The sequence below is a fragment of the Gracilinanus agilis genome, chromosome 5 (genome assembly GCF_016433145.1).
Source record: "Gracilinanus agilis isolate LMUSP501 chromosome 5, AgileGrace, whole genome shotgun sequence".
Classification (NCBI taxonomy): domain Eukaryota; kingdom Metazoa; phylum Chordata; class Mammalia; order Didelphimorphia; family Didelphidae; genus Gracilinanus; species Gracilinanus agilis.
Genome location: NC_058134.1, coordinates 76,765,701 through 76,781,475, shown reverse-complemented (window position 1 = coordinate 76,781,475; position 15,775 = coordinate 76,765,701). Strand labels below are relative to the sequence as shown.

The 15,775-nt window shown below is 37.3% G+C and overlaps 1 protein-coding gene across 1 annotated transcript in view; it reads right to left on the bottom strand.

The window, feature by feature from the left end:
• The window catches only part of CCNY (cyclin Y), a 319,156-nt gene that overhangs the window by 77,930 nt on the left and 225,451 nt on the right, over positions 1-15,775 (bottom strand). The window contains exon 2 of the mRNA XM_044678945.1: positions 6,627-6,701. Within this exon, the coding sequence (XP_044534880.1) occupies positions 6,627-6,701 (75 nt within the window). The remainder of the gene's footprint in view (positions 1-6,626; positions 6,702-15,775) is intronic.

The following is a 15,775-nucleotide window of genomic DNA, read 5'->3' as shown; positions in this document are numbered from 1 at the left end:
ACCACACTAAAATTAAGAGGATGAAAATTAGAAAGCAAGTTTTCTGATTGGTTGATTTTAATAGGCAAACATTAATTTAGTGCGCCTAGTGGTAAAAAGATGGGATTCTAATTCTTGATGGGAAATTTTATAGAACAAGATCCCACAGTCATTCATATTGAAATAATTAGACCTTTGCCAAAACTCCTACTTGCCTCTTTCCTTATTATAATATCTAATGAAATCCCAAATATTTGGTGAATGCCCTAAAATGTTCCTTAATCCCCAGATCTTCAGGATGAATCCATGGTGGAGGTTCCCAGGCAGCAAGAGTTCTGATCTGAATTTAAGCATTCAGCCAGTCAGACTAGCCATGGGAGAAAGAAGAGGAGTGAATGATGAGGACGTTACATTCCAGAAACAGGAACTATATAAAGGTGATGAGGCTATATAAAATGAAGACATGGATTATAGACAAAGTGCAGAAGCAGATCATCTTTTGATAGTCAGAACTCAAATATCCTTTCTTTTCTTATCACTTACTGTTCAGCAAGTCTGACATTTGCTAGGAAGGAAAGTGTGACTCAGAACAAAGAACTACCTCCAGAACCAGGCGATCCTATTTTTCTGAAGCTTCTAGGAAAAAGTTGGTTTGCATCTTTTTTTCTAGCATATTCTACCACGATACCATGTACTGCACAAGTAATCATGATTCACTTAATTATTTCAAGGAATCTTGGAAATGTGGCTGCTCTGCCCTTTAGGGTTTAATTCGCTTCCAATTATCTAAAAAAGCGACTTTTCCCCTATACTTACTCACTAATATAAAAGAAATTTTCACTGAGGAAATTCCCCCTGCCAATGTAGACTGGCACCTGCTCTGTGAACTTAGGTTACAAGTAAAATATCTGAGGTAACTAAAAGATTAAGTGAGTCATCCAGGGTAATGCAGTACTGCTTGAGCTAGATATTTCTAACTATGGAGATGCTTCTCTATCCAACTCTACCTACTTAATAAATTCTTCTTGAAGGACCAATCATGCTGCCTCTCATTAGCATTATTCAATATAATTTTTAAAGTACCCCAAACTTGTTTTGATAGCCCAAATCCAATACCAGGTATGTGTTCCCAGAGATAAGTAAAAAGACTAGATTAGTCCCTCCCAAGTAGGAATACAAATCCTGATCACAGAAATGTCTTTCTTTTTAAATGGCTACAACACAGCCATAACATCTGTTTCCTAATAACAAGTGTTACAGAGAAAGATCACTCTTGTTTTGCATAAAATATCCAGCTAATTCCTTCTAACAGGAGAGGCCTAATCAGATAGACCATCATGGTGAACATGCCATTAACATCCTGGTGTGCAGGGCTTTCCCATCTAGTTATGAACACAGAGATAAAAGCTCCAAGCACAGTCAATCTTTCTGATACCTAGAACAAAAAGATGTTTAATAGTCCCCTCACTTCAAGAAAGCTCTAATGACTTAGAGATACCATCTAAATCAATCCTGCTAATTTATTACTTGTGTATAATTAAATATAGATACATATGGATATAAATTTATTATTACTGGGGCTGGGAGTCCAAAATCCTGCCACCATCCTGGAGCAAGCCCTCATCACTTCAGCCTGGATAACTACAATAGCCTGCTGGTCAGTCTCCCTGCCTTAGTTCTCTCCATTTATACTCCAGACCATCCTCAACTCAGCCATCAAATCCATCTTCCTAACCTGAAAGTCTGGTCATGTCCCCACTTTATATTCAGTGAATTCCAGTGGTGCCCTACTGCTTCTGGCATCAAATAGAAAATCCTCTGTCTTGTAAAAACATCATTCATAGCCTGACCCCTCTCTACCCTTCCAGTCTTCTTACACCCTATACTTCCCAACCAACATATTGTTCATCAGTCCAGTGACACCAGGTTCCTTGATCTTTCTTTCTGACAACATCCTATCTCCATCTCCTGTTTTCCCTGGCTGTATCCCATACCAAGAATGTTTTCCCTCCTCATCTCTGCCTCCTGGCTTTCCTTCATCATAGTACCTACCTTCCCTCTGAAATCATTTCCAGTTACCCTGTCTGTATCTTGTTTGCACAGAACTATTTGCATTGTTTCCTTCACTGGACTGGGGGCTCCTTGAGAGCAGGAGCTGCCTTTTGCCTTTCTTTGTACTCTCGGACCTTAGCACAATGTCTGGCACAGAGTATGTACTTAAGAAATGATAGTTTACTGTCTGGCATAACTCATTTGAGGTCAATGGCAGACCTTAGAAGAAAATGAAGTGCTTAGTTCTTGTAAAGAAGCACTAGGTGCAGAATCAGTAAATATATATAAAATGAAGTCTGCCGCCAAGCCACTCAAGACAAACCAAGAGTTAACTTCTAAAGTGCATATCCACTATAAATTATTAACGGGTGCCATTGAGATGCAAGGAAGAGAAAGAACATGAGGTTCAAAAGAAAGGAAAACTGAAGAGAATTGAATAATCTGAAGGTACAAATTCTCTTCTAGTAAAAAAATATAAGAATAACACAAGAGACAAAGACCAGAGCATAGAGAAACCAAGGAAATGTAGAGGGGGACAAAAAGATCAAGAGAATGTGCACATAGTAGTGCATGGACAAGGGATCTTGCAATGAAAACTTGCTCAAGTGAAAGTTGATCAATAGCTTTCAACCTGTTCTCCTCTTTTAAGACCCTTAACTGCCCTCCCTTTCCATCCCCCAATTTATGGCTCAGTTCCTATATCTGGCCAATATAAATAAAAAAATTGGATAAAGGATATCCATATATAGGCACCACAGTAGCTCCTCTTGAGCTAATTGTGCTCGCTTCATGAACTTGAGAGTTCTCAAGGATAAAATATGATCTCAATCATTCTTACACTTGAGGTAAGAAAGTTGGAGGAAACTTCTACCTCCATCTGGCAAAATGAATAGGGAGGGTCATTTGTATCCAGTGATGTGTTGGACAGCTCCTATGGGCTCACAAGAACTGATTCTTAAATTTTCAACATGAGGGGGCAGCTGGGTAGCTCAGTGTATTGAGAGCCAGGCCTAGAGACGGGAGGTCCTAGGTTCAAATCTAGCCTCAAACACTTCTCAGCTGTGTGATCCTGGGCAAGTCACTTGACCCCCATTGCCTACCACTCTTCTGCCTTGGAGTCAATACAGTATTGACTCCAAAACGGAAGGTAAGAGTTTAAAAAAAATTTTTTTTTTCAACATGAGACTCTATACCTTGGAGAAAGAAAATGCTATGAAATAGGGATTCGCATACTAATATATATTTAAAAATATATATAAATTATATCTATAAACATGTATATTAATATATTATTTTGTCGATTGCCTGGACTTAATAAAATAAAGGAGGGCAAGTCATGTAACTCCCATTACCCAGTCTTTACCACTGTCCTGCTTTAGGACCAATATATATAGACTCTAACTGATCACCCTAATGCAAATATTAATAATATGACAAAATGTAAAACCCAGTGGAATTGCTCATTGGCTATGGAAGGGGGATGAGAGGAGGGGAGGGAAAGAACATGAATCATGTAACCATGGAAAAAATATTCTAAATTAATTAATTAAAATTTTTTTCAAATAAAAAAGAACCAATATATAGTATTGATTCTAAGGCAGAAGGTATGCATTTTTTTAATTAATAGAGAAAGTATTAATAATGCAGATTAAATCTAAATGTGTCATGCAAACATTTTTCCCTAATAGAAGGCTGTTAATATTTTAAAAAAATAACTAACTTCTAACTTAAATACTAAGTATCAGTTTCCTAGGCAAAAAAAGAAGTAAAGGCTAGGCACTTGGGGTCATGTGACTTGATCAGGGTCACACATCTTAGGAAATGTCTGAGGCCATATTTGAACCCAGGACCTCCTACCTTCAGGCCTGGTTCTCTAACCACTGAGCCACCTAGCTGCCAGCTGCCAGCTGCCCCTTGGTTGTTAACATTTACCTGCATACCCCTATTTTTTTCCCAGAACAAAAGTCAAACACAATGAAGCTAAGCAAATTTTGCCACTATTTTCCATATTTGGATTCATAAGACTTTAGAAATTTCTTTTTAACTTTCATATTTTTCACTGACTCAAATTTCCCAGCCATTCTTTCTCTCTCCCAGCCATCCCAAATCCTCCAACAGCTCCAGTTTCACTACAACAAGAGGATAAAAACATCCTACTCCATCATAAGGACACAAAGTTCCTTCCCAAGGACAATTTCCCCTGAAAACCAAACAACAAACTGGACAAAAAGAACAGGCAGAATGTGTTCCATTTTCTTTGGGGTCATGATGATTTTTTTCAAGATCTCAGCACATTCTTATTTGCCATAAATAAAATGAACCAAATGATGCTCAAAGTCTTCTTTTCATGGCCTCATAAAGGTAAGGAGAGGAATGAATGAGGAAAAAGCATCTTCGATTAAGTGCTCACTCCACACCAATGAAGCACAATCCAGAGAACAGGATGCAGAAATACAAAAGCAAAGACAGTCTTTACCCTCAAGGAGCTTGCATTCTAATAGACAACAATATAGATAGGCCAGGAAGTGAAATATCAGAGGAATGGTGAGTAGAGCCATAGAGAAGAATGCTGACAAACCTCTTCCACAGGCAATGAGAAAGTTCATTTGATGGCAGAGGGAGAAAGATTGGGGGAGAGGGGAATGTGTCATACATAGTGAATTGCCGGGTAGCTAGTGAAGTAGCCAGGAAATGAATGAAGTGAAACATGGCTTGAGCCAGTCTTGGATGTAATACATCACGGAGGTAGCCCCCCAATCACCAGACACTCCCCAGAGCAGGAGCTCCAGTCATGAGCATTAAGTTCTCTAGGGCTTAGAAGACTCTAGAGGAGTGATTCCCAAAGTGGGCGCCACTGCCCCCTGGTGGGTGCTGCAGCGATCCAGGGCGGGCAGTGATGGCCACAAGTGCATTTATCTTTCCTATTAATTGCTATTAAAATGTTTAAAAATTTATTTCCAGGGGGTTAAGTAATATTTTTTCTGGAAAGGGGGCGGTAGGCCAAAAAAGTTTGGGAACCAATGCTCTAGAGCAAATCTTGGATTCTAGACATCTAATACTAGTGGAGCAAAAAGTTCTGAACATTTCTATCAAGTTTGGGCTAGCAACAGACTGTGTATTTTATTTGAGAACTAGCCTAGATAAGCTCATAGAGAGGTATCACCAAACACAGCTGATCACAAGGTATAAATAATGTTTTCAGCCATGTTGTCTCATGAAGGCTACAAGTTGAGGTCTAGACAAAAGGTATCATAATTCTTGTTAGAAAGATTAACCGCACCAAATTAATCATGAATCCTTAAAGTACTGGAATTAAACCATGTCAAAACCAAATCAAGAGACTGATCTGGCTGGGTAAAGGTCATGAACAGCAATTTAACATAATAATTCACATAACAACAATAAATTAGCATAACATAACATAATAAATAACATAATAATCATTACAATTATTGAGAAAAATAACCCACTCTTACAAATGACTTTAATCCTTTAAAGACCAAATCCAAAATACATTTAGGCTTTGTTCTAAATCAAAGATGGTAGACTCTCAGGAGTCTCTTAGGGATTCAGGTGTTTCAGGCCAATGAACTTTAGTTATAAAATGACTCTCTAACAAATATTCCCTCCATAAGTGTGCTCTGTTATCTGATCAAATTTTAATAAACTCATTCCTATAATCACTTATTATTTAAGTTTCTCTTCCCATATAGCTCAGGGCCAGCAGAGCAGTAAGATGTGAAGAGAGAGAAGTCTAGAAAGGAGCAAGGACTAATGGGTAAAGATGAGCAAGATGGCTATTATGGTGAACAATCTTAGGAGCTGGTCAGGTAGGTAGCACAATGGATAATGCTGGAGGGCTTGACCTGGAGTCAAGAAGGTTTGAGTTCAAATTTGGCTTTAGAGATTTATCAGCTATATGATCCTGGGCAAGTAACTTAACCTCTGTCTATATAAGGATAAAAATACAAGGATAATAATAGCACCTACCTTCCAGGATTGTTATAAAGTACAAATAAGAAAATATTTATAAAGTGTTTTTCAAACCTTAAAGTGCATTATAAATGCTATTAATAATTGTTTTGTTATAATTATCATTATTACTATGCAACAAGACAATGTCTATCCCTACAGTTGAATAGTATAAATTAAGGAATAGGTACATTTATGTGTCTGGCATTCTGTTTCATTTCAAAGGGAGTCTGCATAATTTTCTTTTTAGACCTAAGCAGACTAGCAAATTTCTCAAGGGAAGGAAGCTACTACCTCCCCCTAACCCCCCCAAAAAACTTCTGAGAGACATCAGAAGAATGTGGATTAAAATATACTTCTCTACAGTTTGGAAGCACTGGAAGGATTGGGACTCTTCTGCCAAGTGGGAGAGGTTAAGGCTAAAATTTCTTTAAAAGCCCCCCTTCTTCCCTTTCCCCAGATAGAAGCAAACATCAAAGAAACACCATTCAATACAATAAAGACTCTGGAAGTTACTATTTGACCTTGAAAATCAAAACAAAACAGGCAAAAAATTGAATAAAGGCCAACTACCTACAATGCCATTTAAAAGAGGAAAGAGAAAGAGACAAATAATAACCTACCGTCAGTCTGAGATTTGCTGAGGAATATTGTGCTGGCCCGAGGGTGATCTGAAGGGTTGAATTCCATGTTCAAATCTTTAAAGAAACAAAATGAGAGAAAACATATGAACAACACTGCAAAATTGAGAATTAATATTATAGTAATTATTGGACTTCCTAATGATTATTCATATAGTTATATATTCTTAAAAAAATCCATTCTTGTGATAGTAAACTCTTTGGGTTCTCCTTAGGGGTCCTTAGAGGAGGAAGAGGAATATGAAAAACATATACATATATATACACACACCCCTGGAAGAAAGACCCAGCATCTGTTCACCATCAATTTGCGTCTCATTGGAAAACGTTTCCCTTTTACACCAGGAAATCACTAAATCATAGTAACATGGAATTACAGAATACCAAAGACTACTAGCAGTCTTTGGAGAAATAATCATAAGTCCTTTGTTGATTGTCAAAAGCCTAAGAGTTGGAGGACCTGGGTTGGAACACTAGCTCTGCAACTGACTGTCTTTGTGACCTTGAGCAAGTCATTAAATCTTTTTAGGTCTCAATTTCCTCACTTATAAAATAAAAGAGTTGAAGTAGGTGATCACTGATGTACCTTCCTGGTCCAAATATATGTTATCATGAATATCCAGGGTACTCAGAGACAAAAACTAACCAGTATCTCCAGAATATACTTTGCCAAAGACTATTCTTCAAACAAAAGCTAAAACTTTGCCTAAGAATCTGCTGTAAGAGTGTAGGAAAGAATTATTTTTGTCTTCTTTGACAATACAACAAGCATCTTAGAATCCACTCACTGGAAGGATTTTTTTCCCATTCATTTAAAAAGCAATTAAGGTTATTTGTGGGGAAATCATACCAAAAGAGGAAGAGGGATCAATAGAGATATAATTGGGGCAAAGAAAGAAGCAAGAAAAAAATGTTTCAAGTAAATCAATTACTTTTCAAATTAATTTGGAACATCAAAGCAAAAGCCAAACTGTGTATAGTTATATAAATTCATTTACAACCTAATCCAAATTCAACCATCACTACAGAAAAAAAAATGGACAGTGACAAGAATGAACAATGGAGAACAGTGTTGAAGACGCCAAAGAAGATGAAACCACCAAAAGAGTGGATCAATGGGGTCAAAAACTTCAAAGAGGCCAAAGAGAACAGAGAAATGGGAACTCGATTTTGACATTGGTAACGGTTACTGTGCTGAGAACAGTTTCAATCTGGTGAGGGGGTAAGCTGGGAGGCCAGAAGCCAGACTGCAGTGGACTTATGTTTATCTGGTGCCAATCTCTGTGTCTGGCACATGGCAAGTACTTGATAAATGTTTGGTGAATTCACTGGTGAGGAAGTAGTTTTACAAAATATGATCATTAGTAAACAAAATGAGGCTTTTCTTGTTCCAGAGAAGTAAGAAAAGAAGTCATAACTACTAATACTTTGTAAATAGAGGTTCTGCTTCTAAGGCCAAGGAAGGCACTGTCATTATTTCCAAGGGATAAGTTCTAGATATCTCCTTGAATACTAAGCAGAGAAGCTGAAAACTGCTGAAGTGTGGAAGTCTACTCAATTGACCTGAATTTGCTACTTTTCTCCTTTCCCTGGGGAGAAAACAAATTTGTATACCTTCAGCCCTTTAGAATTCTTTCAAAAATAAGCCACAGGTTGGGAAACACAGAGAAGAGCTCCTATATTTTTCTCCCTAAATATCTAGGTAGAAAATTCAACTTCTGAAAAGACAGAGCACAACAAAAACCTAGGAGAAGAATCTGTCTGCCTACCACATGCCCTTCTAAGGAGGCATCACATCAGCATATTGCAAAAAGCAGAAAATGTTAATCATTAAGCCCCAGGTTGAAAAGAGGGTCTATAAAATGAAAATAGGACTGGACTGGGAGTCAGGAGTCCTGGATTTCCAGAATCAACCATTTCAATACTGGAGGGGACCTCTGAAGCCATGAAAAGTCTGAAAAAGCATTTCTCTTACGCCATCTCTGATACATGGATGTTCAGCTTTTATTTGAAGACCGGCTCCTGAGGATGCCAATTCTCCATCTGGATTTCTTTAATTATTGGATAGTCATTCCCACTATCATGCCTATGTCCCATTGCAGTTAGTACCCATTGTTTCTAACTGCCCGTTGGATCCCAAAAGAACTATCAATTCATCTTCCAAGGCACGGACCTTCAAATAATTAAAGACAGCTAGTATGCCACCTCTCTCTTGCCATAAATCTTCTATTCTCCAGGCTAAATATATCTCCATTTTCTTTCCCTTATCTTCAGATCCCCTTCAGCATATCATATGTCTTCTGAACGTGTTCCAATATGGTGCCCAAAACTGAGCCTAAGATTCTAGACCTGGTCAGACCAAGGCAAAATACAACAGGATTATCACCTTTATATTCCTGGGCTTTATGCCTCCAACTGACTTTTCGCATAACCTCTCTGAACCTCAGTTCCAACATCTGTAAAAATCATCCAGTAAATATTTATTAAGTGCTTACTCTGCAGGAGTATGCTGGCAAATGTTTAACAACTGGATTTTTTCCCAGATGTCCACATGGCACATTTTAAAATATAATCCCCATTATTAATACTTTCTCCATGTTCTCTGAAGTCTAGACAACCAACAAAACAACCAATCAAGTCCTGTTTTGTAGCATTTGCTGTTTACTGAGGTACAAATGCTCACACTGAATACTATACAATTAGCCTAAGCTGGGACAAACTAGCTCCAGCACACTACTGCTACTCTATACTACCGGGAGATATACAAAGATAAATGAGGAGTTGCACGACCACTAGTGTTCCCTTTAAACATTCAAGTTTCAGGATTCTAAGAACATTCCTCTCTATATACATTTTAGGATTTTTTTCCCAGTATGTTCCTGAGAAACTATGGATCCAATTTTAACTGAAATAAGTCATAAAAGACTCAACAACAACAACAAAGCCAAAAGCTAGGCAAACACCTGTGTAGGAATGGCTTCTAAAAGATTTAGATCTGGGGGCAGTTAGGTAACCCAGTAGATAGAGTGCCTGGACTGGAGGTGGGAGGACCTAGGCTTAATGTGGCCTTAGATACTTCCTCCCTGTGTGTTCCTGGGCAAGTCACTTAATCCCAATTACTTATCCCCTACTGCTCTGCCTTGGAACTGATATTTAGTATTGATTTTTTTAAACCCTTATCTTCCATCTTAGAATCAATACTGTGTATTGGTTCCAAGGCAGAAGAGCTAGGTAATGGGGGTTAAATGACTTGCTAGAAAGTATCTGAGGCCATATTTGAACCCAGGACCCCCATTCTCCAGGCCTGGCTCTCTATCTACTGAGTTACTTAGCTGCCCCCCTTAGTATAGATTCATAAGCAGAAAACAAAAGAGTTAAAAAAAAAAGATTGAGACTGGTCAGTCGCACGAGTAAAAGGGTAAAGAATAAACACAAACATCAAATCTCAAACCCTGAAAAGGCTTTGAAAGGCTTTTAAACAATCATCTCTTCTTCCTTATGGAGTTCTTGCTTTTTTTTCCCCCTTGCCTCCTTTTCCAGTCTAGGTCCTTTCTCCTTCTCTCTAGGATTTAATTTTCCTTTTTTTGGATCTATGTTTTCCCTGGTATAAAAACTCCCTCCAAGAAAGCAGATGGGTAACTCCCCCATAATTTACAAAGGCCTCTAACAGGTTAAATGGCCTGCTTGTGATCTGACTAGATGTCAGAGGCACAACTTGAACACAGGCTGATTCTCGAGAAGGCCAGTCATTTATCCACTACGCCAAGGTTGCCTCTAATATCCTATGGATAACAGCTCTTTAATACAAGGGAAAGCAGAGACCTGAACAAGTTAAATGTCAGAAATAATGGAGACTTCATTAACTGGATGTGTGTGACTGGATGGTTGGACTCTGACTGGCAGGATTCAACGGGCACTCCTGGGGATTTTCTCCGGGGCCAAATGACCCTTTCATGTCTAGTCCAGCAATGTCTGGTTTTACGAACAGCATTTTGTCCTCAAGCTCAGTAGGGAAAATGGGATGAAGTCAGCCAGTGCATTCTGTTATACACAGGTTCCTATAGAAATCACCCTTTGGGTCATGCCCCTCTGCTGGTCACACACATACTGTGCCTTGTCTGGTAAAACCAGGAGATCCCTGCAGACGTGGACTTTGGCTGAGGGGAGGAAATATAACAGGAAATTGGGACAAAGGAAGAGGGAGCAAGAGAAGAAGGCGCTCACCCTTGGTGGAGGAAATGACAATTAATAGGAAATTGCTTCATAAGAACATAAGAAGTAGAGCTCCAATGGCTTTCATTTTACAGATGGGGGAAGGTGAATCTAGCAAACAGGGGTCAAGATTTCTGTACTGTCTGATCACTATTTCACTTCCTAATCAGAAACATACACAAACCCTATAAGATACTGTGTTCGCATTAAAATGAAAAAGAAATAGAAATCCCCATCAATCTCTTCAGTTTAAAAGATTCATGGAATATTCCATTTGGGAGGACCTTAAAGACCATTTTATCTAATGTACACATAAGAGTTGAGAAAATTAAGACCTAGTGAACTAAGTCAGTTGCTACAGGTTGAAAAAGGGGTGATTTAGTGGCAAAACTGGAAATGAAACTCAGGTCTCTTTCCAGGACACCTCCCTTCATCCCCACCATGACCTCAATTCTCAGAGCTACAAGCAGACCAAATATATTAAGAAAGACAAACAGCAAGAAAGGCAAAAGGCAAGTGAGGACAGACTGGTTCACTTCCCTAAAATCGAGTTTTATTTATTAAAGAATCCTTCTCAAAATCTAGGTTTATGTAATAAAGAATCCTCAAAATCTAGATTTATGTAATAAAGAATCCTTTTTTGAAATCTAGGTTTATGTAATAAAGACTCCTTCTCAAAATCTAGGCTTACATAATGAAGGATCCTCAAAATCTAGGTTAATGTAATAAAGAATCCTTCTCAAAATCTGGATTTATGTAATAAAGACTCCTCAAAATCTAGATTTATGTAATAGAGAATCCTCCTCAAAATCTAGATTTATGTAATAAAGAGCCCTTCTCAAAATCTAGGTTTGTGTAATAAAGAATCTGTCTCGAGTTCTGCTAGAAATGTTAACTTTCAGATCCAAGAGTAGATAAGCATATGCTTGAACATAAATTCAAGAAACTTATAGTCTAGGAAACAATGGAATGTGGTGCTTCAAGGAAAACTGAGATCATCAATTAATTTCCATTGGAAAACATGCTTAAATGTTTATAATATGCTGGAGAATAGCATTTTCAGGAGGTTCCTGTAGATTACACAGAAAAACAACATCTAAGAATACATTGTATGTTTTTTTCTTTAATCACAACACAAGAAGATAGAAACTTTAAAATGTATAATAAAAGTCTAGTAATTATGGGAAGTTACATGAGAGTAGCTTATCAAGAACTGGGTTTAAATTGCATTCTGGCATTTAGAAACATTGTGCCCTTCCTAAGATACATATATGTGTGTGTGCGTGTGTGTGTGTGTACATATACACATATATATTGATAAAGAAAATAAAATTCTATCCTAACCTTATGTCTACAGGTCACCTTGTATAGTATATCACTCGGTGAAAAGTTTTCTATTTACCATGAATGCTAAGGAAGGATAGTCACAGAATCCACAGTTCTCTACCTGATTTAACTATGAGAAATGGATACAAGCTAAACTGTTGACATTTAATAAAAACAAAAAGCCCAGAGAGCCAGCTGTTTCCTTTATTCAAATCTCCTCTAACAGAGCAGCCTCTGATCTTGTAGAGAAATCAAATTATGATAATATAAAAACATTTGCTGAGAAGGCTACCCTTTCCAGGGAATGTGAAATGAGCATGTAGGGAAGAAAGTAAGGGTGGTACTCTCAAACTAAGCACAGACTAAGAGTCTCTATTTTCTTTTTTTTTTTGTAAAATATTTTATTATTTTATAATTTAATAATATTTTCTTTTATTCCCCAGTTACATGTAAAAATAATTTTTACCATTCAGCTTTTTTTGTTTGGTTTGGTTTGGCTTTTGAGTTCCAACTTGTCTCTCTCCTGTCCCCTCTTCTTGAGATGGTAAGCGATCTGATCTAGATTTTACATGTGCAATCATGTAAAACATTTTTGCATATTGTATCTATTTTCCGATGCTAATACTATTTGGGAATGAAACTTAAATATTATATCATAGATAAATATCTCCATACTAAGCCAAATTCAGCAGTTAAGGACAAACCACTGCAATCTTTTCCAATGCTTCCTCTTTCAAACAGATACAAGAATGAATAGATTTTAAATAAAGTTATTAATCAGTACAACTTCAGTGAAGTCAAAACAGCAACAACAAAAATTAGAAGAAATTCAGTTTCATGAAAATGAACTTAAAGGCAAAGTCATACATGTATGTCTATCTGTGCATATACATATATAACATGCACATGTGTACATTCACACCTATAGAATGTATACATGTATTTGGCTATAGTGAAGAACATTGGATTTGTAGTCAGGAGACCTATGTTAAGTGCTTAATAAATGCTTTGAAAAAATTTATTCAACAAACAATGATGTCATTTAGGAGCAGAGCACTGTTTTTTCCACACAATAAGAATAGCCCTTGCCCTCAACAAGCTTACAGTCTACCTTAAAGTACTATATAAATATGTAAGCCATTACGGTTATTGTTTAGCTTTGGGAATATCATCATCATGCTGGATTTTGAGTCAGGAAGGTTGCATTTAAATTGCAGTTCTACCACTTACTCCTGGGTAACATTGGACAAGCCATTTTGGACTTGGTTTTCTCAACTCTAAGAGTAGGAATTGAACCAAACGAACTCTAAGGTATCTTCCAGCTCTGAAAATATGAAATGATGATGATGATGATATATATATTTATGTAGGACTGCACGGTTTTCACAGCCCCTAATAATTCATAGAAATATCTCATGTTAGCCTTATTAACCTTGAGAAGCACATGATATTTGATGAGGAAACTGAGGCAGGCAAAGGCTAAGTGACTTACCCCCATCCCTACAACTTTAGTGTCAGAGGCAGGATTCAAACTCAGGTTTTCCTGACTTCAGGTCCAGCACTCTTTCCACCATGCCCCTTAGCTGCCTTTACCTTCATTCATGTTCATAACATTTCAAAAAACATACTTTCACTAGTATGTTTGCTTTGAAAGATGTGGCAACGCCTCCATGTCTAAGTGAATAGTTTAATTATGCTGTGGTAATCCAAGATCCCTTATTTTACAGAGAAAGTAACTGATGTCCCTAAAAGAAAAGATTATTGAAGGAAGGTCCTACAGCACTCTTTCTTCACTCAGTAAAGTGAATATGAAGATAGTAAAGGCTGATGTTAAAGATTTATTATTCAGTTCTCTTTCCCTATGAAATTCAATGGGCAGAAAACTGATGAAGCCCACAATTTACAGTAAAATAACACTCTCTTTTTTAATTAGAGTTTTATAGCTCCTCTGAAGTTTCTCAAGGTTTTTAAAGTTACTCAAGACAGGAAAAAGGTCTCCTTTGAGGCTGCTGCTATTACTGCTATCCTACTACTACTATTATTATTACCACTGCTGCTACTGCTACTATTACTACTACTACTATCACTACCACTACTAATTTACAGAGAAAATGAAAACTTTAAACTGAGTAATGAAAGTCTAGTAATTATGAGGAGCTACATGATAGATGATCAAGAAGAACAGGTTTAAACCACATTCTGACACTTCAGTAATATTGTGCCCTGCCTGATTTACATTAATTCTGTGATCTGTACTGGTTGAGGGAGGTCCCACACAGGAGTCTCCTTCTTCAAAAAATAATGAATCCTTCATGCATTTGCACTGAGAGGAGAGCAGTTGATTGATATCTTTAATATTTAAGCCATGTAGTTTTAAATCATATTCCTATATTTGATGGGAATTCTAGTCATTCCTTAAGAAAAAAGTAACACTAAATTATCTCAGAGGACCCTTCTGCTCTAAATCCTATGATCTTAATTTTAAAATAGTTCTGTTTTTTGGGTTTTTTGACTAATGTAATGGCCGGAGTGCATTCAATATCAGGTAATAAAGAAAAGGAATGGCCCCACTACTTATAGTTTGCATTTAAATAAAGCAAAGGAATAGACTGAATACCATTCACACCAAGAACAGAGACCTTCATTCAACCTGAAAATTAAACCACAAATTGCACACTTTACTCCCCAATGTAAGGAAAAGCATTACGTTGTTCTAAGCTTTCCAAATTGCCCTTGTGTAACTGACAGATGCAATTGCCTGTCTCACTTCTTATGCCACAGCCAACTGAATTTCAGTACTATAGGAATTTAAAAATGTTAATGATGCCCAAGAGAATCAAAAGTGGCTAGATAGTTTCACTGATCATGTGGAGGGCTAAGAAAGTTCAAATGGAATAGATGGAAAGGACAGAAAAAGCATAAGCAGTGACATGAGTATCAGTATGGAGAGTAGGGAAAAGAGGGAATGATCAACATGAGATAAAGGTTCAATGCCATCCTTCTGGACCTTGGATTGAGATTCTATGACCTGCACAAATATGAAGAATAACAGAATGAGCAAAGAAAGTTCCCTGTACTAAATGGGTTTATCAATCTAGAAGAGAGATAGCTTCTTCACCACCACCTCCTCTTCCTCCTTTTCTTTATCTCTGTCACTCAAAGATCACAGACCTAGAGTTAGGAGAAAACTCAAGTGACCTTCAATCTAATTCTCTTATTTTATGTATGAAGAAACTAAATCCAAAGGAAGATAAATGATTCCCTCGAGGTTACTTAGTTGGTATCAGAGTTTCTTTCCACCATACAGTAATAACTAAAATATAAGACAGATAAGAATGGTATGAATACAATGACAAGACGGAAGAGGGAGAGTACTCTGGGTTAACATGATTAGGGTAAATTTCCTGAAGGAAGTAGGATTTAAGTTAGACTGGGAAAGATGGTTATGGTTAGTCATAGGTGGAAACTAATAGGGGACAGGATAAGCAAAGCAACAAAGGTAAGAAATTATTCTGTGGTTGAAGCATAAAGTAGAGAAAAGTAGTAGATAAACTGAAAGCCTAGATGGATGGTCTGGAATGTTATTCTTAGGA